This window comes from Microcebus murinus, chromosome 16, assembly GCF_040939455.1.
Source record: "Microcebus murinus isolate Inina chromosome 16, M.murinus_Inina_mat1.0, whole genome shotgun sequence".
Classification (NCBI taxonomy): Eukaryota; Metazoa; Chordata; class Mammalia; order Primates; family Cheirogaleidae; genus Microcebus; species Microcebus murinus.
The window spans coordinates 65342267-65359873 of NC_134119.1; the positions used below are offsets into that span (position 1 = coordinate 65342267).

A 17607-nucleotide genomic window follows, 5' to 3' on the forward strand; every position below is an offset into this window, starting at 1 on the left:
GAACTAAAAACATTATTGAGAAAACATTTTCTTGCTTATAGAACCAGTTACATCTTGTTTCACCATCTTTTATTTGTAGTCTATTTTATCTAAATACAGCTACCTCTGGTCTTTTTTGGTTTTCAATTGCATGGGATATCTTTTTCCACCCCCTCACTTTCAGTGTATATGTGTCTTTATAAGTGACATGAGTTTCTTGTAGGCAGCATATAGTTGGGTCTTGTTTCTTTATCCATTCACTCTGTACCTTTTGATTGAAGACTTGAGTCCATTTACATTCAGTGTTATTATTGATAAGTAAGGACTTACTACTGCCATTTTGTTGATTGTTTTCTGGATATTTTATAACCCTTCTCTTTCTTTCTTCCTTTCTAGAATCTGTCTTTTGTGGTTAAGTACTTTTCTCTGGTAGTATGTTTTATTTCATTGATTTTTATTTTTAGTGAATCTGTTATAGATTTTGGCATGTGGTTACCATGAGGCTTACAAAAAACATCTTATGGACATAATAAGTTATTTTAACAAGATGACAACTTAGATCACAATAGAAAAAACAGAAACAAGCCAATAATGAAAAAAACCCCACACTTTATCTTCATCCCACACACACATGTATTTTGACTTTTGGATGTCTCTGTTTACATATTTTTATATTGCTTATCTCTCTGTCTCTTTTTTTTTTTTTTTTTTTTTTTTTTTTGAGACAGAGTCTCGTTTTATTGCCCAGGCTAGAGTGAGTGCCGTGGCATCAGCCTAGCTCACAGCAACCTCAAACTCCTGGACTCAAGCAATCCTGCTGCCTCAGCCTCCCGAGTAGCTGGGACTACAGGCATGCACCACCACGCCCGGCTAAGTTTTTCTATATATATTAGTTGGTCAATTAATTTCTTTCGATTTTTAGTAGAGACGGGGTCTCACTCTTGCTCAGGCTGGTTTCGAACTCCTGACCTTGAGCAATCCACCCGCCTCGGCCTCCCAGAGTACTAGGATTACAGACGTGAGCCATCGCGCCCGGCCTATATTGCTTATCTCTTAACAGGTTGTTGTAGTTATTATTGTTTTTGACATATTTGTCTTTTGGGCTTCATGCCAGAGTTATGAGTGGATCACACACCACAATTACGGTATTGGAGTATTCTGGGTTTATTTGTGTACTTAATTTTACCAGTGAGTTTTATATAATACCTTCAAATGTTTTATTTCTGCCTTGGGATAATCTTATTTGGGTCATATCTCTTTGATATTCAGTGACCTTCCTGTACCTGGATATTTACATCTTTCTCAAGTTTTAGAAAGTTTTCTGTTATTATTTTTTTGAGTAAGTTTTCTACTCCTTGCTCTTGCTCAACTCCCTCTTGAATACAATAATTCTTAGATTTGTTCTTTTTAGATAATTTTCTATGTCTTGGTGATCTTCATTCGTTTTCATCCTCTTTTCTCCTCTGACTGTGTATTTCAAACAGCCTGTCTTTGAGTTCACCAATTCTTTCCTCTGCTTGATCCATTCTACTGTTGAGAGCTACTAATGAATTTTCCAGTTCAGCAAGTGTATTTCTCAGTTCCAGGATTTCTGGGGGTTTTTTAAAATTATTATTTCAATCTCTTTGTTAAATTTCTCTGATAAATTTCTGAATTTCTTTACTGTATCATCTTGGAGATCATTGAGTTTCCTAAAACTGCTATTTTGAATTCTTGGGTAGAAAGCTCATTTATTGCTGTCTCATTAGCGTCAGTCATTTGCCCCTTACTTTGTTCATTTGGGGAGGTCAGGGTTCCTAGTTTGCTGTTGTTTCTCCCATCCAAGTACTAACCAGCCCCGACCCTGCTTAGCTTCCGAGATCAGAGGAGATCGGGTGCGTTCAGGGTGGTATGGCCATAGACTGCTGTTGTTTCTTAAAGATATATGTCTATGTCTTTGCCTTGAAGGATCCATTATTTATTTTAGTCTTCTCTGTCTAGCTTGTTTTGGTTTTCACTGGATATGTTTGCTTGTCGTTTGTAATTTACCTACTGATTTTCTTTCCTTTTTTCCCCATTATGTTACTGTCTCCTTTTCAGCACTGGGGGGGGGGTTAAACCCAGGTTTACACTGGCTCTAGTAAAAGATCAGCATGCGGCCCCTCCCAAATGGGGACTATCCTGGTACGTGGGAAGGCTGGCTTGGAACAAAGCTCCTATAGTGCAGCGCTGCTGAACAGCCACTTTGATTTGGTGTCTCCTTTGGCCAATTTACAGAGTAGAGTTTCCAAGACTGGCGATGGTAGCCTTGCCTCTCCCCCTTTGTCTCTGGCTGTCCTTAAAAATATTTCTCTCTTTAGGCAGTCCCAATGCTCCTCTAGGTTGAGGCAGAGACAGGTCTTCTTCCAGGGAACCCAAGATGATAGAGAAGCTGGTTGATAACTTCAATCTTACTCTTTCCAGTGTAGAAACCATGAGTCAGGGGACATTTTCCACCTGCTTGGTGCCATCCAGATTGAGGGGAGGAGCATTGTGGACACGAAAGTCCAATTCTCTTCCCATCTGCTGAGAGATTTTTCACTTTTCTGCGGCCCTGGGAACTGTCTCATCCTTATATTTGAGTTCTGAGATATTACTGGTGATAATTTGAGCATTATGTACTCGTTTTTGGTTTTCTGTTGGGGAGGAAGTGAAGCCAGCTTGCTTCTATGCCACCATTATGTAACCAGTAGTCCTCCTGAGTTGTAATTTTAAATATGGTGGTCATGGGAGGTCATATTTGAGAATCTGTCATTTGAATCAAGACTTGATGCTACAAGAGGGGATAAACCATGTGGATACTGTGGGGAGAGCATTTGAAGAAGAGGAAATAATACAAAGGTCTTGAGACAGGAGCCAGCCAGAAGTGTTGAAGGAACGGCAAAGAGGCTTATGTGGCTGAAAAGAGCAAGCACAGGGGGAGTACAGGGAGATGAAGTCAAAAAATAATGAGATCATCAGAATGTGGTGTGGGTAAAGTAACAAATAGTATTGTTGGACTTGGTGTTTGTCCAGCTGATGAATATAAACTGGTACGTTATTGGGATTTTAATTTACATTTCCCTGATTATAATGGAGCTGAGCCTTAGTTTATTGGTCATTCCTAAAGTTCAGAAGATTTGAAGCTTCCTGCTTATTCTAAACTTAGAAAGAAAAAATAAGAAATAAAATAAAAAAAGACTTGGCCGGGCGTGGTGGCTCATGCCTGTAATCCTAGCACTCTGGGAGGCCGAGGCAGGCGGATTGCTTGAGGTAGGAAGTTCGAAACCAGCCTGAGTGAGACCCCGTCTCTACTAAAAATCGAAAGAAATTAATTGACCAACTAAAAATATATATACAAAAAATTAGCCGGGCATGGTGGCGCATGCCTGTAGTCCCAGCTACTCGGGAGGCTGAAGCAGGAGGATCGCTTGAGCCCAGGAGTTTGAGGTTGCTGTGAGCTAGGCTGACGCCACGGCACTCACTCTAGCCTGGGCAACAAAGTGAGACTTTGTCTCAAAAAAAAAAAAAAAAAAAAAAAAGACTTGAAGCTAATACTGAGACTCTTGACTGACTGTTACATAGGACAAATTGGAAGCCTGGAAGCCCAGAAAGTTCCCTGGAAAGTCACTAACATAATTTCCCAATCCTGGAAAGGAAGGGTTTTGAAACTACAGTTACCAGATTTCACAAATAAGAATACAGGATGCTCACTTGATTTGAATTTCAGATAAATAACAAAAGTTTTATTAGTATATCTTGTTCAATTTTTGCTCAAAAACATTACATTGAGCGAAAGAAGATGAGCACAAAAGAATACATGTTTTGGGCACAGTTGCTCATACCCATAATCCTAGCTATTCAGAAGGCTGAGGCAGGAGGATCACTTAAGTCCAGGAATTCAAGACCAGCCTGGGCAACATAGTAAGGTCCCTGTGTCTAAGAAAAAAATAAAACAAATATGACTCCATTTCTATAAAATTCTAGAACAGGCAAAATAATCTATAATGACAGAGTCAGAATAGTGGTTGGTTGAGGAGGGAAGGAATATACTATAAGGGGGTGTAGGGGAGCTAAATTCTGGGGTGATGGAAATATTCTGTAGCAATAGTATTGTCTTGGGTGGTGGCTACACAAGTGGATGCAATTATCAAACTCATTGAACTGAATATTTAAGATAATATGGCATTTTTTTTTTTTTTTGAGACAGAGTCTCGCTTTGTTGTCCAGGCTAGAGTGAGTGCCATGGCGTCAGCCTAGCTCACAGCAACCTCAAACTCTTGGGCTCGAGCGATCCTTCTGCCTCAGCCTCCCGAGTAGCTGGTACTACAGGCATGAGCCACCATGCCCGGCTAATTTTTTATATATATATATCAGTTGGCCAATTAATTTCTTTCTATTTATAGTAGAGACGGGGTCTCGCTCTTGCTCAGGCTGGTTTTTTTTTTTTTTTTTTTGAGACAGAGTCTCACTTTATTGCCCAGGCTAGAGTGAGTGCCATGGCGTCAGCCTAGCTCACAGCAACCTCAAACTCCTGGCTCAAGCAATCCTCCTGCCTCAGCCTCCCAAGTAGCTGGGACTACAGGCATTCGCCACCATGCCCGGCTAATTTTTTTTTTTTTGTATATATATATTAGTTGGCCAATTAATTTCTTTCTATTTATAGTAGAGACGGGGTCTCGCTCTTGCTCAGGCTGGTTTCGAACTCCTGACCTCGAGCAATCCGCCCGCCTCGGCCTCCCAGAGAGCTAGGATTACAGGCGTGAGCCACCGCGCCCGGCCTAATATGGCATTTTTTGAATGCAAATTATGCCACACATGCAAAATAAATTGGGTCACATGGCTAACTCTGAACCAATCAGAGGCAAGGAAGTAGGGCTATGCTGATTGGCTTATGCCTGAGCCACAAGGCCCCTCACTGAAGTAGGCACAAGAATCAGCTTGCACCAAAGCAAAGGAAGTTACCAAAACAGGGAGCATGGGAATGGTTGGCAACTATGCTTGGCTCCTATAACAAGGTGACCTAAAATAACAGTGGCTTAAGCAATTTAGACATTTATTTCTCTTTCAAATAAAAGCTTGACACTGGGGATGGAAGGGTGATCTTTGCTTCAAGAAAGCATGAAGGTCCCACGCGCCATATTCACCACTGGTCTCTCATTTACTGGTCTCTCATGTCATGCCCAAGATGGCTGCTCCACCAACAGGAAAGATGATTCCCTCCCATTATGGGACTCAGAAGTTACATGTATCATTTTGCCTAATATCCTTTTGGCCAGAATTTAGTCAGATGACCACTGCAAGAAAGATTGGGAAACATAGTTTTTATTCTGGGTGGCAATGTGCCCAGCTAAAATTCTATTACTCTAAAACAGGGGTCCTCAAACTTTTTTTTTTTTTTTTTGAGACAGAGTCTCACTTTGTTGCCCAGGCTAGAGTGAGTGCCATGGTGTCAGCCTAGCTCACAGCAACCTCAAACTCCTGGGCTCAAGCAATCCTCCTGCCTCAGCCTTCCGAGTAGCAGGGACTACAGGCATGTGCCACCATACCCGGGTAATTTTTTCTATATATATTAGTTGGCCAATTAATTTCTTTCTATTTATAGTAGAGATGGGGTCTTGCTCTTGCTCAGGCTGGTTTCAAACTCCTGACCTCGAGCAATCCGCCCTCCTTGGCCTCCCAGAGTGCTAGGATTACAGGTGTGAGCCACCTTGCCCGGCCATCCTCAAACTTTTTAAACAGGGGGCCAGTTCACTGTCCCTCAGACTGTTGGAGAGTGCGCACTGTGGGCCCCGGATGAGTCGGCTGCTAAGCACGACAGGCAGCGGTGGCAAAAACACCTGGCGGGCCGGATAAATGTCCTCGGTGGGTGGCATGTGGCCCGTGGACCGTAGTTTGAGAACACCTACTCTAAAAGTTGGTTTTAGAGTAGGTTTTAGAGAGAATGGTTAATAGCAGACAAATACAATCTCTGACACTAGCAGCCATCATGCTATCTTCTAGATACTGGTAGCATAATGTGTGTTTAAGAGGGTTTAAGACAGGGTTTAAGGGTTTGAAGTCAAAATTGCTTGGGTTCAGATCCTGACTCTACCTCCTACTGTATGACCATGGGCAAACTACTTCACTTCTTTGTGCTTGATCAAGTCTTCTTACCTCTCTGGTCTCATCTAATTCCAATGACAATAAAACAGCTTCGCTTGGTGGAAAATGGAGGTAATGGGCCCATATGGAGGTTGTGAGAGTTAAATGAATTAATGCAGATAAAGTATTTGGAATAGTGTCTCACACAGAGTAAGTGTTCAGAAGTGTTAATAGTATTATTTTTTATTATTTCACAGGCATAAATAATGCAAAAGTAAGATCTGCTTTGTAGGCCATGCGCAGTGGTTCACGCCTGTAATCCTAGCACTCTGGGAGGCCAAGGAGGGTGGATTGCTCGAGGTCAAGAGTTCGAAAACAGCCTGAGCAAGAGTGAGACCCTGTCTCTACTATAAATAGAAAGAAATTAATTGGCCAACTAATATATATACAGAAAAAATTAGCCGGGCATGGTGGTGCATGCCTGTAGTCCCAGCTACTTGGGAGGCTGAGGCAGGAGGATTGCTTGAGCCTAGGAGTTTGAGGTTGCTGTGAGCTAGGCTGACGCCACGGCACTCACTCTAGCCTGGGCAACAAAGTGAGACTCTGTCTTAAAAAAAAAAAAAAAAATATCTGCCTGGTAGAAATTGAGGGGGAGAAAGGAGAGAGAAAAAGAGAGAGAGCATGAACCTGACTTCATTTTGCTTAAACTAACTTGAGACGAAAAGGAAATTTTAATAGCTTATTTAATAAAACTTTTTGCAGGGTGGTGTGCAGCCAGTCTCAAGAGTACTGGAACCAGGGAAATGAAGGCCAAGAGGACTCTCTCTTTATCCATCTCTTCTCCCCTGTGTCAGTTTCATTCTCACCTTCTCTAGGTACTGTCTTCCCTGAACTATATAGGGGTCAGAGTGAGCAACCGGCCACAGACAGAACCAATAGGAAGGTGTTGTTCCTTCACAGCCACACCACCCAAAAGGGAAAGGCTTCTTGCCATCAGGCTCCAGATCCAAAAACCCAGGGAAGGGCTTTCATTGGCTCAGTCTACTTTCTGTTTCAAGTAGGGCATAATGATTGGCCCAGCTTGACTCATTTGCCCATCTCTCAGCCAATCACCCTGGTGAGGAGGAGGACACATAAAGAATGTCAGCTCCTATTCTAAACAAGGAGGGTGTTATGTGAGCTCCAGTAAACAGTCTCACCTAAACTTCCCATCAATTCTTTTTTCTCGTATGCCTGGAACCTCGGAATAAGGAATGAAAGCCAGGTCGTCTAGGAGGTGACAACAGAGTGGTTGGGAAGTGTATGATCTCCCCAGGCAAGCACAAATCCCTGCATACAGAAGGCGCCAAAATAATGCTTATTGAATGAAGGACTGAATTAACATTGTGTTCCCAGAAGCTGTCCTGGGTCGGCCCCAATTTCATAGACCCTTGGTAGATCAAGAATGGAGCGGGTACAGGGGCCCCGCACACTGGTAGAGGCGTTTTAGGCCTACACACATACTCCGGGAGGGCGGAAGCTCTAGACTCCGGGCAGAACCTTGAAGACCCCGCCATGTCCCAGGGCCCAGTTGGGGGCGGGGCTTCTAGACCCCAGCATTTTGGATCGAACCATTTTCCATTTGTTAAAAGGGAGAGCCGAGGAAGTCCTTCTGCCTCTTTCCCCAGGCCATTTACCACTCCCCAGCCACCAAGACCATGTATTTGCTTCTCTAACAGCCACATATTTCTCCCTTCGCCTCCTTAAGCCTCAGAGCTCCACGCAGCCACACATTTGAGGCTTCCCCACCACCACCTCGCAGTGGCTCGCCCCAGTTTGACGCATTGCAGGGAAGCCCGGACCAATCGGCGCCGCGCTCTCATTTCTGCCATGGGTTGGACCCAATAGCGGTGCGGCTCACAGAGGGACGCGTCACGCGCCGCCGACTGGTGCCCCTCCGCCGGGGAGGAAAGTGGAGTGGGCACAGGGGGGCGGGGCGCGCGGCGACGAAAAGTAGTCCCACGGCAAGAGAGCGCGCTCGGGTGCGCGCCCGGCGGCAAATCCCGGCCTTGTGCGGGGTGGGGACAAGAGATCCGCGGGCCCGTGGCTGCGGAGCGGGGCGCGGAGGGATCCGCGGGACCGCAGTGCGGCGGCGCGCGGGCCGGGCGAGGCGGGGCGCGCGCGGCGGCCGTTGAGGGACCGTTGGGGCGGGCGGCGGCGGCGGCGGCGCGCGCTGCGGGCAGTGAGTGTGGAGGCGCGGACGCGCGGCGGAGCTCGAGCTGCTGCAGCTGCTGCCGCCGCCGGAGAAACCTTGATCCCCGTGCTCCGGACACCCGGGCCTCGCCATGGTGAGTGAGGTCGAGGGGACTGACGCGGGAGCTCTGAGGCGGGCACGGCGGGGCAGGACCCCGGAGAGGGCGAGCCGACCCGGGAGTGGGGGCGTCCGGGCCCCAGCGGGAGCCTCGGACGCTCCGTGCACCTCTGCCGGGGGCGTTTGATCCCAGAGCGGAGCGTCTGGAGCCCAAAAGGCTTCCAAAAGCGACTTCAGCACCGAATGGGGTGTTTAGATTCCCAAATGGCCATCAGAGCCCCCAAAGGGGGCTTTTGAACCCGGGATGGAAGCGTCTGGATTCCCAAAAGGGACTTTTGGACCTCAGAACAGGATTTTTTTTTTTTTTTTTTTTTTACCCAGGATGGGGAGTTTGGTCTCAGAATTGGAGTGTTTGAACCCCAGAGGGATGAAATAAGGAAAAATGGGCCGGGGAGGGGAACCACTTGGGCCCTGATGGAGGAGGCTTTGGGTCCTGAGAGGATGCAGGGAACGGGGAACGGGGAGGCTGGGCTGCTCCTGCAAGGGTGGCGGCGGGTAGCTGGGCCTGCGGGCAGGGGAGCGGGCGAGGGATGGGCAGTCACTTCTGCAGCTTAGACCCTTTGGGGGCTGGTCTACAAAGACCAGCATTGCAGAGGAGAAGGAAGGAGGGTGAGGTGCAGGCTTAGGGGTGGGTGGCAGCGAAGAAGATGCTCTGGAAGCCTTCTAACCTCTCGGGACTGAGAAGGATGGGGGTCGTGGAGGTGGTTAAAAGGGGGTTAGCAAGACTAGTGCTTGTCAGTAGTGGGGGAACAGGGAGCCTTTTGATTCATTTGAGGGGTAGCTGGAAAAGGTTCTGAGGTTACTAATGGGTTAATACTTGAACTAGGAAGAGAGAATTTTTTGACTGGGGGTGGAAGGCTGGGGAGGATTGTTGTGTTTGGGTCCAGGAGAAGATGGGTTTCAAGGTGAGGGATGGGAAAGGACTTTGGGTTGGGTGGTGGGAGGTGAGGTTGAAGGAGAAAATGAATGGCAGCCAAGGTGGGCCTGGGTTTGGAGGTGGGTGGTGGGCAGCTCTCTAGCAGCCTCCTGGGAAAGGCGAGGACAAAGACTGCTCAGTCTGGATCGGGAGTGGACTGCAAGAGACCAGAGGGAATGGTTAGACAGTCCCCCTTCCCAGGAATAATGGGGTTGGGTGCAAGGCACCAGGGCAGTGAGAGCAGGTGGGCGGAGCTGTTCAGGCCCCTATTGCGCACTGAAGCTGCATGAAATGGGGGTGTGGGATCAAAGTTTGGGGTGCCTCAGATGAGCCAGCTCTTTTAAGCCTAGAAACCTCACCCCCTTGTTGCCTGTTTCAGGCCAAGAGAGCTGCCTTTTCCAAACAGGGGTGCTGGTTTTCTCATCATCTCCAGCTCCACGCACCATTCTGCATCTCCTCACTTGTGCCAAATGACAGTGCAGTACAGTGTGGCGTCAGTGACAGTCGGATGCCTATTCCCTTGCCCTCGGGGTGGGGGCTGCAGAGCTTGATCAGAGAGAGGGCCTTTGGGGGGACCCCTTCATCAACCTGAGGGCCACTTGTCCCATTCAGGGCCCTCACTGAGTGTTTTCTGTTAATCCACACAGCTAGGGCTTTGAGAGAAAAACCAGCAGACTAGTTCTCTCCTATTCCCTGCCACCCACAACACCCACAGCCCCCCCAGGCTCAGCTTGGGAACCGTGCGCAGCCATCCTCCCTGGCAAGGCTGGGGAGAGCAGGCAGCCGCTGCTGTGTATCAGATCTCAGACTTGCTGACACAGACCTGATGGCTCCTCTTGCCGCTACCCCGGTTTCCCCCAGCAGAAGCTTGCTAGAGGGGCCCTGGAGCACTAGCAGGTGCCAGCAGTTCCCCCCACCTCCAGAATCGGGCCCCAGCTTTGCCCTAACTAGTTTCTCTCTCCATTTGTAATCAGCAAGGTATGGGTGGGACAAGTCACTGTTAACTGGCCTTGGACTTTGGCCTGAGCTCTGTGGCTCCTCCTTGGCCCAGGCGAGGGGCCCTGGCCTTGGTTTCTGATCTCATCTAACACTGCACTCTGGCATTGGCTGGGGGCTGGGGCAAGGCAGAGAAATAATACCTTCTTACCCTCCTCCACCCCAAGCTCTTTTTTCTTGTCCAGCCCCTTGCTAGAGGCTAAGATGAGTGATAAGAAAGCAGGAGACCAGCTGGGTAATTTTGGAGACAGTTTTTGGTGAAAGCTTACAATCTGGGAAGGAAAGAAGCCCTGAGAAGGGGTCCCAGCAATCTGTAATCACTTCTCAGGTGATGTTTTCTGGGCAGCAGCCATGCTTTGGGATCTGTAGCTCAGAGCTGGGATGATTCCTTGACCAAGCAGGGGAGTGGGTCTCCTAAATGGGAAGGAGAGTGTCTGACAGGCCCTTTATGCAGAGCCACGCCTATTTGCAGCAACCCTGTGACAACCAAATGTGGCAGTACCTCATCTGCGTCTTCTAGCTTTTTGGTGGGGAATGGCAAACACCAGCCTCCAGAGCCACTCGTGGGCATTCTGCAACCTGCCCCAGCCTCCTTGCCCCCACCCCCTCACCGTGCTGCCCAAAGGTGGGGGAGAATTGGGCTGCCTGCAGAGCAGCGTGGCGGGGTGGGAATTCCCTGATTGGGCTGGCTTTCCCATTCTAGGCCAGGGGAAGAGAATGAAAAGCAGATGGAATGGCAGCCCTCCTCCCCAGGCTGCTCCTGTCCTCTGTTCTTCCTCTTCCCCTCCCCCGGCATTGCCTGGCCTCGGTAACCAGAAGCCCATCCTCTCTTCTCACTTTCCCCAAGTGGCTTCCTCAGGTGTCAGGACCTAGACGATAGCCCCAGGCTTCTCTGCCCTTAGGAACCAAGGGGAGCAGATGGGGCAATGGGCTTGTTGGCCGGGGGCTGCCAGGTTGGCGTTTAGGAGCCCAACAGGAACCCAGCAACCAGTCTTTTTTGAAGGCAATGCAGAAGAGTCTTCATTTGGCTTCCTGACTATCCCTTTAGACTTTGGACTTTTCCAGAATATGCATGTGTGGCATTTTTCCTTCTCTCGCTCCCTTTCCCTCCCCCTCCCTCAGCCATCTCCCTTCTGTCATCATCACTTTGATTTCCCCTCCCATTCTGTCTATTTGGGGCTTGGCCTCAAGTTCCTCTTCCCTTAGATTTAAAAAAAAAAAAAATTATTTTAGATCAGCGGTTCCTAATATTTGGGATGGAGGTAGGGGTTGGGGAAACAGGCAGTGGTTGGTTCCTAGCTTCTAGAACCTCTATGTAGAATAATGCAAATATGCACAATAGTTTGCATCAGTTTCTGTGGCTCTCAAACTCAGGACTAGAACCCTGCTGTGGACTTGGAGCCCCTTTCCCCTAATTGTGAAAGGAAGTAAAGGAAGGGGAAGTCATCTGGACCCAAAGTGGTCCAAGGATGGTGGCACCTTCTTGACAGCATTCACAAAAACCAAGGAAAATTTGTCTTTTGGCTCCCTGAATGAAGCTAAACGTTGGGATTCAGGCCCCCATCTAGCTCCTGCCCTATGGGATTTCTGTATCTGGCTGCTTCCCAGCACACCAGTGCAGGAGAAACCATCCCTGCATTTCCTCTCCCCCACCCCCAAACCCTGCATGCAGCAAGGGCTGCCTGCCACCAACTGGCCAGTCCCCAGAGTGGCCAGGCTGGAAGGGGTTAAAAACTGCAGTGCAAACAGACTTCGGTCCTTTGCCACCACTGCTGCTGCATGCTGCAGTCCTCTCCCTGACATTTGTCCCTCCTGCCCCAAAGCAACAAAACAGAATGGTGCCCTGTGCGCAGGGGGATACAGCGGCTGCCCCCCGCCTCACCACAGTTCCTTCTGGCACTTGGAGCAACTCAGAGCTACCAGTCAGGAGAATTTTTGCCACTTGGGTCCACTCTGCCTGGGCCTAGTGCCTCCAAATAGGTGACACAGAAACTAGCAAAGATAGCCCCAGCCATCATTCCTCTGCCCTACCCAAGGACTGGCCTGTTTCAGTTTGGAGCCTTCTAGAGCTGCTTGATTAGGCCTCCAGGGCAACTGCTCCCTTCACGTAGCCTCTGAGGCTCCCGGCAGCAAGGCACGAGCTGTGCTGTGCCACGCCAGTGCAGCTGGTTTGGGGCTGCGGCTGGCATTTTTTCTCCACCCCTGTGGCTCCGGCACACTGGGTGGAGATTGGAAGCCCACGGGTCCAGGCAGCTTCATCGGGCCCTGCATCCGGTAGGCCTGGGTATCCGGCCCACCCCAGTCCCAGCTTGCTTTATCATGGGGCCCTGATTCTGCCTCAGACCCTGACTCCGGCGTGTACCTCTCTTGCCCAGCGGGAATGCCGTGTGGAACTGGCCTCCCCAGGGGGTGCCGGGCTGAGTGAGGAACATGCTTCCATGGCAGCTGACTGGCCCGGTGACTAACTTTCTCCTTCCTGCTTTTCCAGGCTGACCAGCTGACTGAGGAGCAGATCGCAGGTGAGTTTTACCGTCGTCCCCTCATCTCGCCTCAGGAAAGCTCTGTATCCCCAACCACATCTTATCCACCCAGGAGTAACAGCTGAAGGATGAACACATGGGTCCTCTATATCACCTAATACTCTACTTTGTGCCCGGAATGTTGATAAATATGTGTAAGAGCACACCAGTGCCTCAGTGACACCTAGCCCTCTGGTCCTGAGATGAATCTTTGCCAGACGGCAAGACAAAGGCTGTGTTCCTCTTCCAGCCCTGGGTCATCTAGGGGCTTTGATGCCAGTGGCAGCAGGTGTACCCCAGCTCAAGCCAGACAGCCTTAGAAGATGCACTCTCTGCCTCCCTGTGGGCCTACAGAGCTCCTGTCCCACTTTAGGAGCCGCCCAGGAGATGGCTCGTCACTCCCACCTCTGCACTTGCCTGCGCTTTGCACGTGCCTGCACTTGCCTTTTCCCCTGCCAGAAACCTTCTCTCCTGGCTCCCTGCATGGCAGCTCCTTCTCACCCTTTAGTTCTCAGCTCAGATGTCACCTTGGGGAAGCCTTCCCTAACCCCACATTTCAGGCAGACAACCTTCCTTTACTGTTTAGCCCATCACTCTTTATTTCCTTCATGGCCTTTCTCACTATCTGAAGTTTTGTTTTGTTTTTTTTATGTCTTTATCTGGTGTATTTCCTGTCACTAGGTGTGAGTTTCATGCGTGTGTGAGTTGATTTTGTTGGTCTCTGCTGTATCCTCAGTACCTAGAACATAGTAGGTGTTTCATAAATCTTTGCTGGCTAAACAATGAATGAACAATCATGTATCTCTCAATAAGCTAAAAGAAATCCCTGGATCCCATGTAATGAATTTTGTAGCTCTCTCCACCCCTAGCAAGATCAGGTGCACACTCTAGCCCGGGCAACAGAGTGAGACTGTCTCAAAAAAAAAGAAAAAGGAAAAGATCAGGGGCAGAGACTATTGTGTGATTGTTCCCATGTCCCCCCTCCCCAAACTGAGCTGCCCGAGGGCAGGGACCAGCTCTCAGCTTATCTCCTTAGCTGCAGGCCAGCACAAAGTAGATAAGGGAAAAGATGCGAGAGTGGACCCCAGGCCCCACCAGCTACCAGAACCCCAGCTTTGTTGTCAGGTTCAGCCAGCCATGTGACAAGTACTGAATGCCCAGCTTCTGAAGTGAGAGGAGGCAGGAATGGACTTGCTTTCTTTTATTTCTACCCCCACTCCCTAACACACAGAGTCACACCTGCAGCTTCAAAATTTTGGTCCCTGGCAGCTATGGTGACCCGCTGAGGAAAGGCAAAAGACTGCCTTATTTAGCGTCCAGGAAGCTGGGTGCCCACCCGAGCCACTCCCCTGCCCTCCCCAAGAACAACAAGGCCTCGGCACAGGGAGCTGCCAGCATCCCCAAGGAGACTTACTGTTTTCCCAGGGCCTGGAGGTTCAGGGTCACAGCTGCCCAGCCGTGTGTATCCCACCCCACCTGCCACCCACACCCCAGTTCTGTGCCCTGTGTAACACACACACTCTGCTTTTCACCTTGTCCCCATTAGCAAAGTGTCCACCACCTCACCGCAGCCCACACCCTCTGGGAATAGGCTGCCAGGCATCTGTTCTTTGAGCATTTGGGGGCAGGGGAGCACAGGTGCCAAAATGGGTCCAGTGGGAGGGCAGGAGCCACGTGCTTCCCTCCCCGCTCCTGATGCGTCGTCCCCAGCTGTGGCCTTCCCACTCAGCACCACTAGCTCCTCATCCTCCTGGCTTGGCAGCCGTCCCCTCGCCTCCCATCCCCCACCCCCACCCCACGCACCGTCCGTCAGCCGTGCTCCGCCGACCACCCCCATGCTTCACCACGCAGTGGCTCAGCTCCTCTGGAAGTGGGTAGCACCCACAGCAGGGGACAGGGTTGGCAGTCCCAGTCAGAAGGGATTCAGTGCCCACGTTTCCTCTTCAGCCCAGCCAGCGGCATTCCACAGCCTCCACTCCGTCTTCTCCCCCACCCTTCCCTTCCCAGCCGGTTGACCTTGGCTCGCATACTTCAAATGAAGAATTCCCTTAGTTCATCCTCTCCATAACTTTGGTCCATTTCATTATTTGAGGGAGAAGCCAACGCCAGGGGCCAAAAAGAAATGGAGAATTATCTAGTGACAGCTGTCGGCCCATTTTCTCCACGGTCTCCACTGAGCTGGGACGGCTGAAGAGAGCTTTGCCTGGCACAGCATAGATGTTCCCTTACTATTGAATGAAAGGAGGAAGGGTTCTGCCCTGAGCGCTGAGGAGAGAGGGTTGGACAGGACTTAAAGTCTGTCCCAGTTTCTGTAGGTGGGACTGACTCCCTTGGCCTTCCTCCAGGGAGGAGTCCAGCATGCGGAGGGAAGGATTTTCCCATGGGCCTCTTGACCCCTGACTCAGTCCTCTTCTTCCCTCAGAGTTCAAGGAGGCCTTCTCCCTCTTCGACAAGGATGGAGATGGCACTATCACCACCAAGGAGTTGGGGACAGTGATGAGATCCCTGGGACAGAACCCCACTGAAGCAGAGCTGCAGGACATGATCAATGAGGTGGATGCAGATGGTGAGTCTCCAGGGAGTGTGTGGGCAGCCCAGCTGCTGGTCACCCCAAGCGACCATAGGGAGCTGCCCTCAGGATGATGGACAAGCCACTGTCTCCTCTGCTGGGGCTCCGGGGTCATCTCCCAGGGTCCAGGTCAAAAGCATTCCCCCCTCCTTTCCCCACTTTCCAGGGAATGGGACCATTGACTTCCCAGAGTTCCTGACCATGATGGCCAGAAAGATGAAGGACACAGACAGTGAGGAGGAGATCCGAGAGGCGTTCCGTGTCTTTGACAAGGTAAGCCGTCCTTTCCATGGACAGCTCTGACGCCAGTGCCAGCCTTCAGGCAGACAGACTAGGACTGGAGCCACTAAGCCACCACTCCAGGGAGGCCTGGGTCCCAGTGCTGACCTCCTCTGCCACCTCGCGCAGCCCCCTTCACTCTGCTCACTGCCAAGCAAGGGTGATGACGGTCCCTCTTGCTGCCTCTCCCCCACCGGGAGAAGTGCCTAGTGACAGATTTGTCCCCACCCCCCAGGATGGGAATGGCTACATCAGCGCTGCAGAGCTGCGTCACGTAATGACGAACCTGGGGGAGAAGCTGACCGACGAGGAAGTGGATGAGATGATCAGAGAGGCTGACATCGATGGAGACGGCCAGGTCAATTATGAAGGTGAGTCAGCGCCAGGCTGTCTCTGGGGCAAGCAGAGAGTCGCGACTTTGGCAGTAAGCCCCCGGGTCCCTCGTGTCAGAGTGCTGCTGGCCGCTTGGCCTGCTCACCTGACTTCGTCTCTCTCTGTTTCACTTCACAGAGTTTGTACAGATGATGACTGCGAAGTGAAGGCCCCTGGGCAGCTGGTGATGCCCGTTCTCTTGATCTCTCTCTTCTCGCGCGCGCACTCTCTCTTCAACACTCCCTTGCGTACCCCGGTTCTAGCAAACACCAATTGATTGACTGAGAATCTGATAAAGCAACAAAAGATTTGTCCCAAGCTGCATGATTGCTCTTTCTCCTTCTTCCCGAGTCTCCCTCCACGCCCCCCATCTCCTCCTTTCGCCCTCCCCTCTCCCATTCTCGTCTTTCGAGGCCTGAAGCATTCATAAGATGAATCCCTCCCCAGTTCCCTTAGGGAGCTCTGCCCTCCTCTAGCCCGGGTGGCTCTCCTCCGTTTTGGTTTGTTCCCTTTTGTTTGTCATCTTATTTTGGGTGCTGGGGTGGCTGCCAGCCCTGTCCTGGGACCTGCTGGGGAGGGAACTGAGACCCTCGCCCAGGCAGAAGAGCATGCCCTTTGCCGTTGCATGCAACCAGCCCTGTGATTCTGTGTGCAGATCCCAGCAGCCTTTTGGGGCAGGGGTGCCAAGAGAGGCATTCCAGAAGGACTGAAGGGGCATTGAGGAATTGTGGCATTGACCAGATGTAGCCCAGGAGGGGGTCGAGGGGCAAGGGGGTCCTGGAAGCTGGCATTCTTTTACTGCTCAAGGGGTCCGACTCACAGAAGGGGACTGACAGAGTGGGCAACACTCAGATCCTGCTGGTCGCTGTTCTGAAACCATCGGATTGGCTTTCTGAGGTTTGGCTGGGTCGGGGACTGCTCACTTGGCCACTCTGCAAATTGTATTTGCCCGCGTTCCTGAAGCAATCTCAAGCTGTTCTGTAAATACCTGGTGCTAACAGCCCGTGCCGCCCCCTCCTCACGACGACGCACCCACCACCCCGCCCCACCTGCCTGAGGGCCCGTCCTAGGAACGGATGTGGGGATGGTCGCTTTGTAATGTGCTGGTTACCCTTTTTTTCCCTTGTGGCCCTTAACATTTTTATTTTGTTCTAAACCATGCTGGGCTGGCTGAAGGGTGGGGAGAGGGAAGATGGGCCCCACCGTGCTCTCAAGAGAACATACCTGCAATAAAACCATCTCCTCGGCCAGCTGCCTAGAGGACGGCAGCGGAGGGCAGCCTCTGCTTCCTGGTCAGCCGGCACCTCCCGCTTCTCCGTGGTGACTCGGCGCTGCTTCCTCACATCCGTGCTCTGTGCCCGCCTCTCCCCTGCCCGCCTGCCTGCCCCCACAGTCCCCAGCGGAGAGCATGATCCGTGCCCTTGCTTCTGACTTTCGCCTCTGGGACAAGTAAGTCAATGTGGGCAGTTCGGTCGTTCTGGGTTGTGGTTTTCCCTCTTCTGATCATTTCATCTGGTCCCCCCACTCCCACCCCACACTGCCCAGG

At 50.7% G+C, this 17607-nt stretch overlaps 1 protein-coding gene across 1 annotated transcript; it reads left to right on the forward strand.

Moving 5' to 3' along the window:
- The first annotated feature begins 8167 nt into the window (after positions 1 to 8167).
- Positions 8168 to 16379, forward strand: CALM3 (calmodulin 3). The gene is made up of 6 exons (XM_012761490.2): positions 8168 to 8387; positions 12811 to 12841; positions 15264 to 15407; positions 15577 to 15683; positions 15925 to 16060; positions 16200 to 16379. Exons 1-6 carry the CDS (start codon positions 8385 to 8387, stop codon positions 16226 to 16228), a joined length of 450 nt encoding a protein of 149 aa, XP_012616944.1. The 5' UTR covers positions 8168 to 8384; the 3' UTR covers positions 16229 to 16379.
- Positions 16380 to 17607: the final 1228 nt, after the last annotated feature.

Coding starts and splice junctions, on each gene's coding strand:
- CALM3 (XM_012761490.2), top strand. Junction 12,842..15,263: donor GACTGAGGAGCAGATCGCAG/GTGAGTTTTACC, acceptor TTCTTCCCTCAG/AGTTCAAGGAGGCCTTCTCC. Junction 15,684..15,924: donor CGTTCCGTGTCTTTGACAAG/GTAAGCCGTCCT, acceptor CCCACCCCCCAG/GATGGGAATGGCTACATCAG.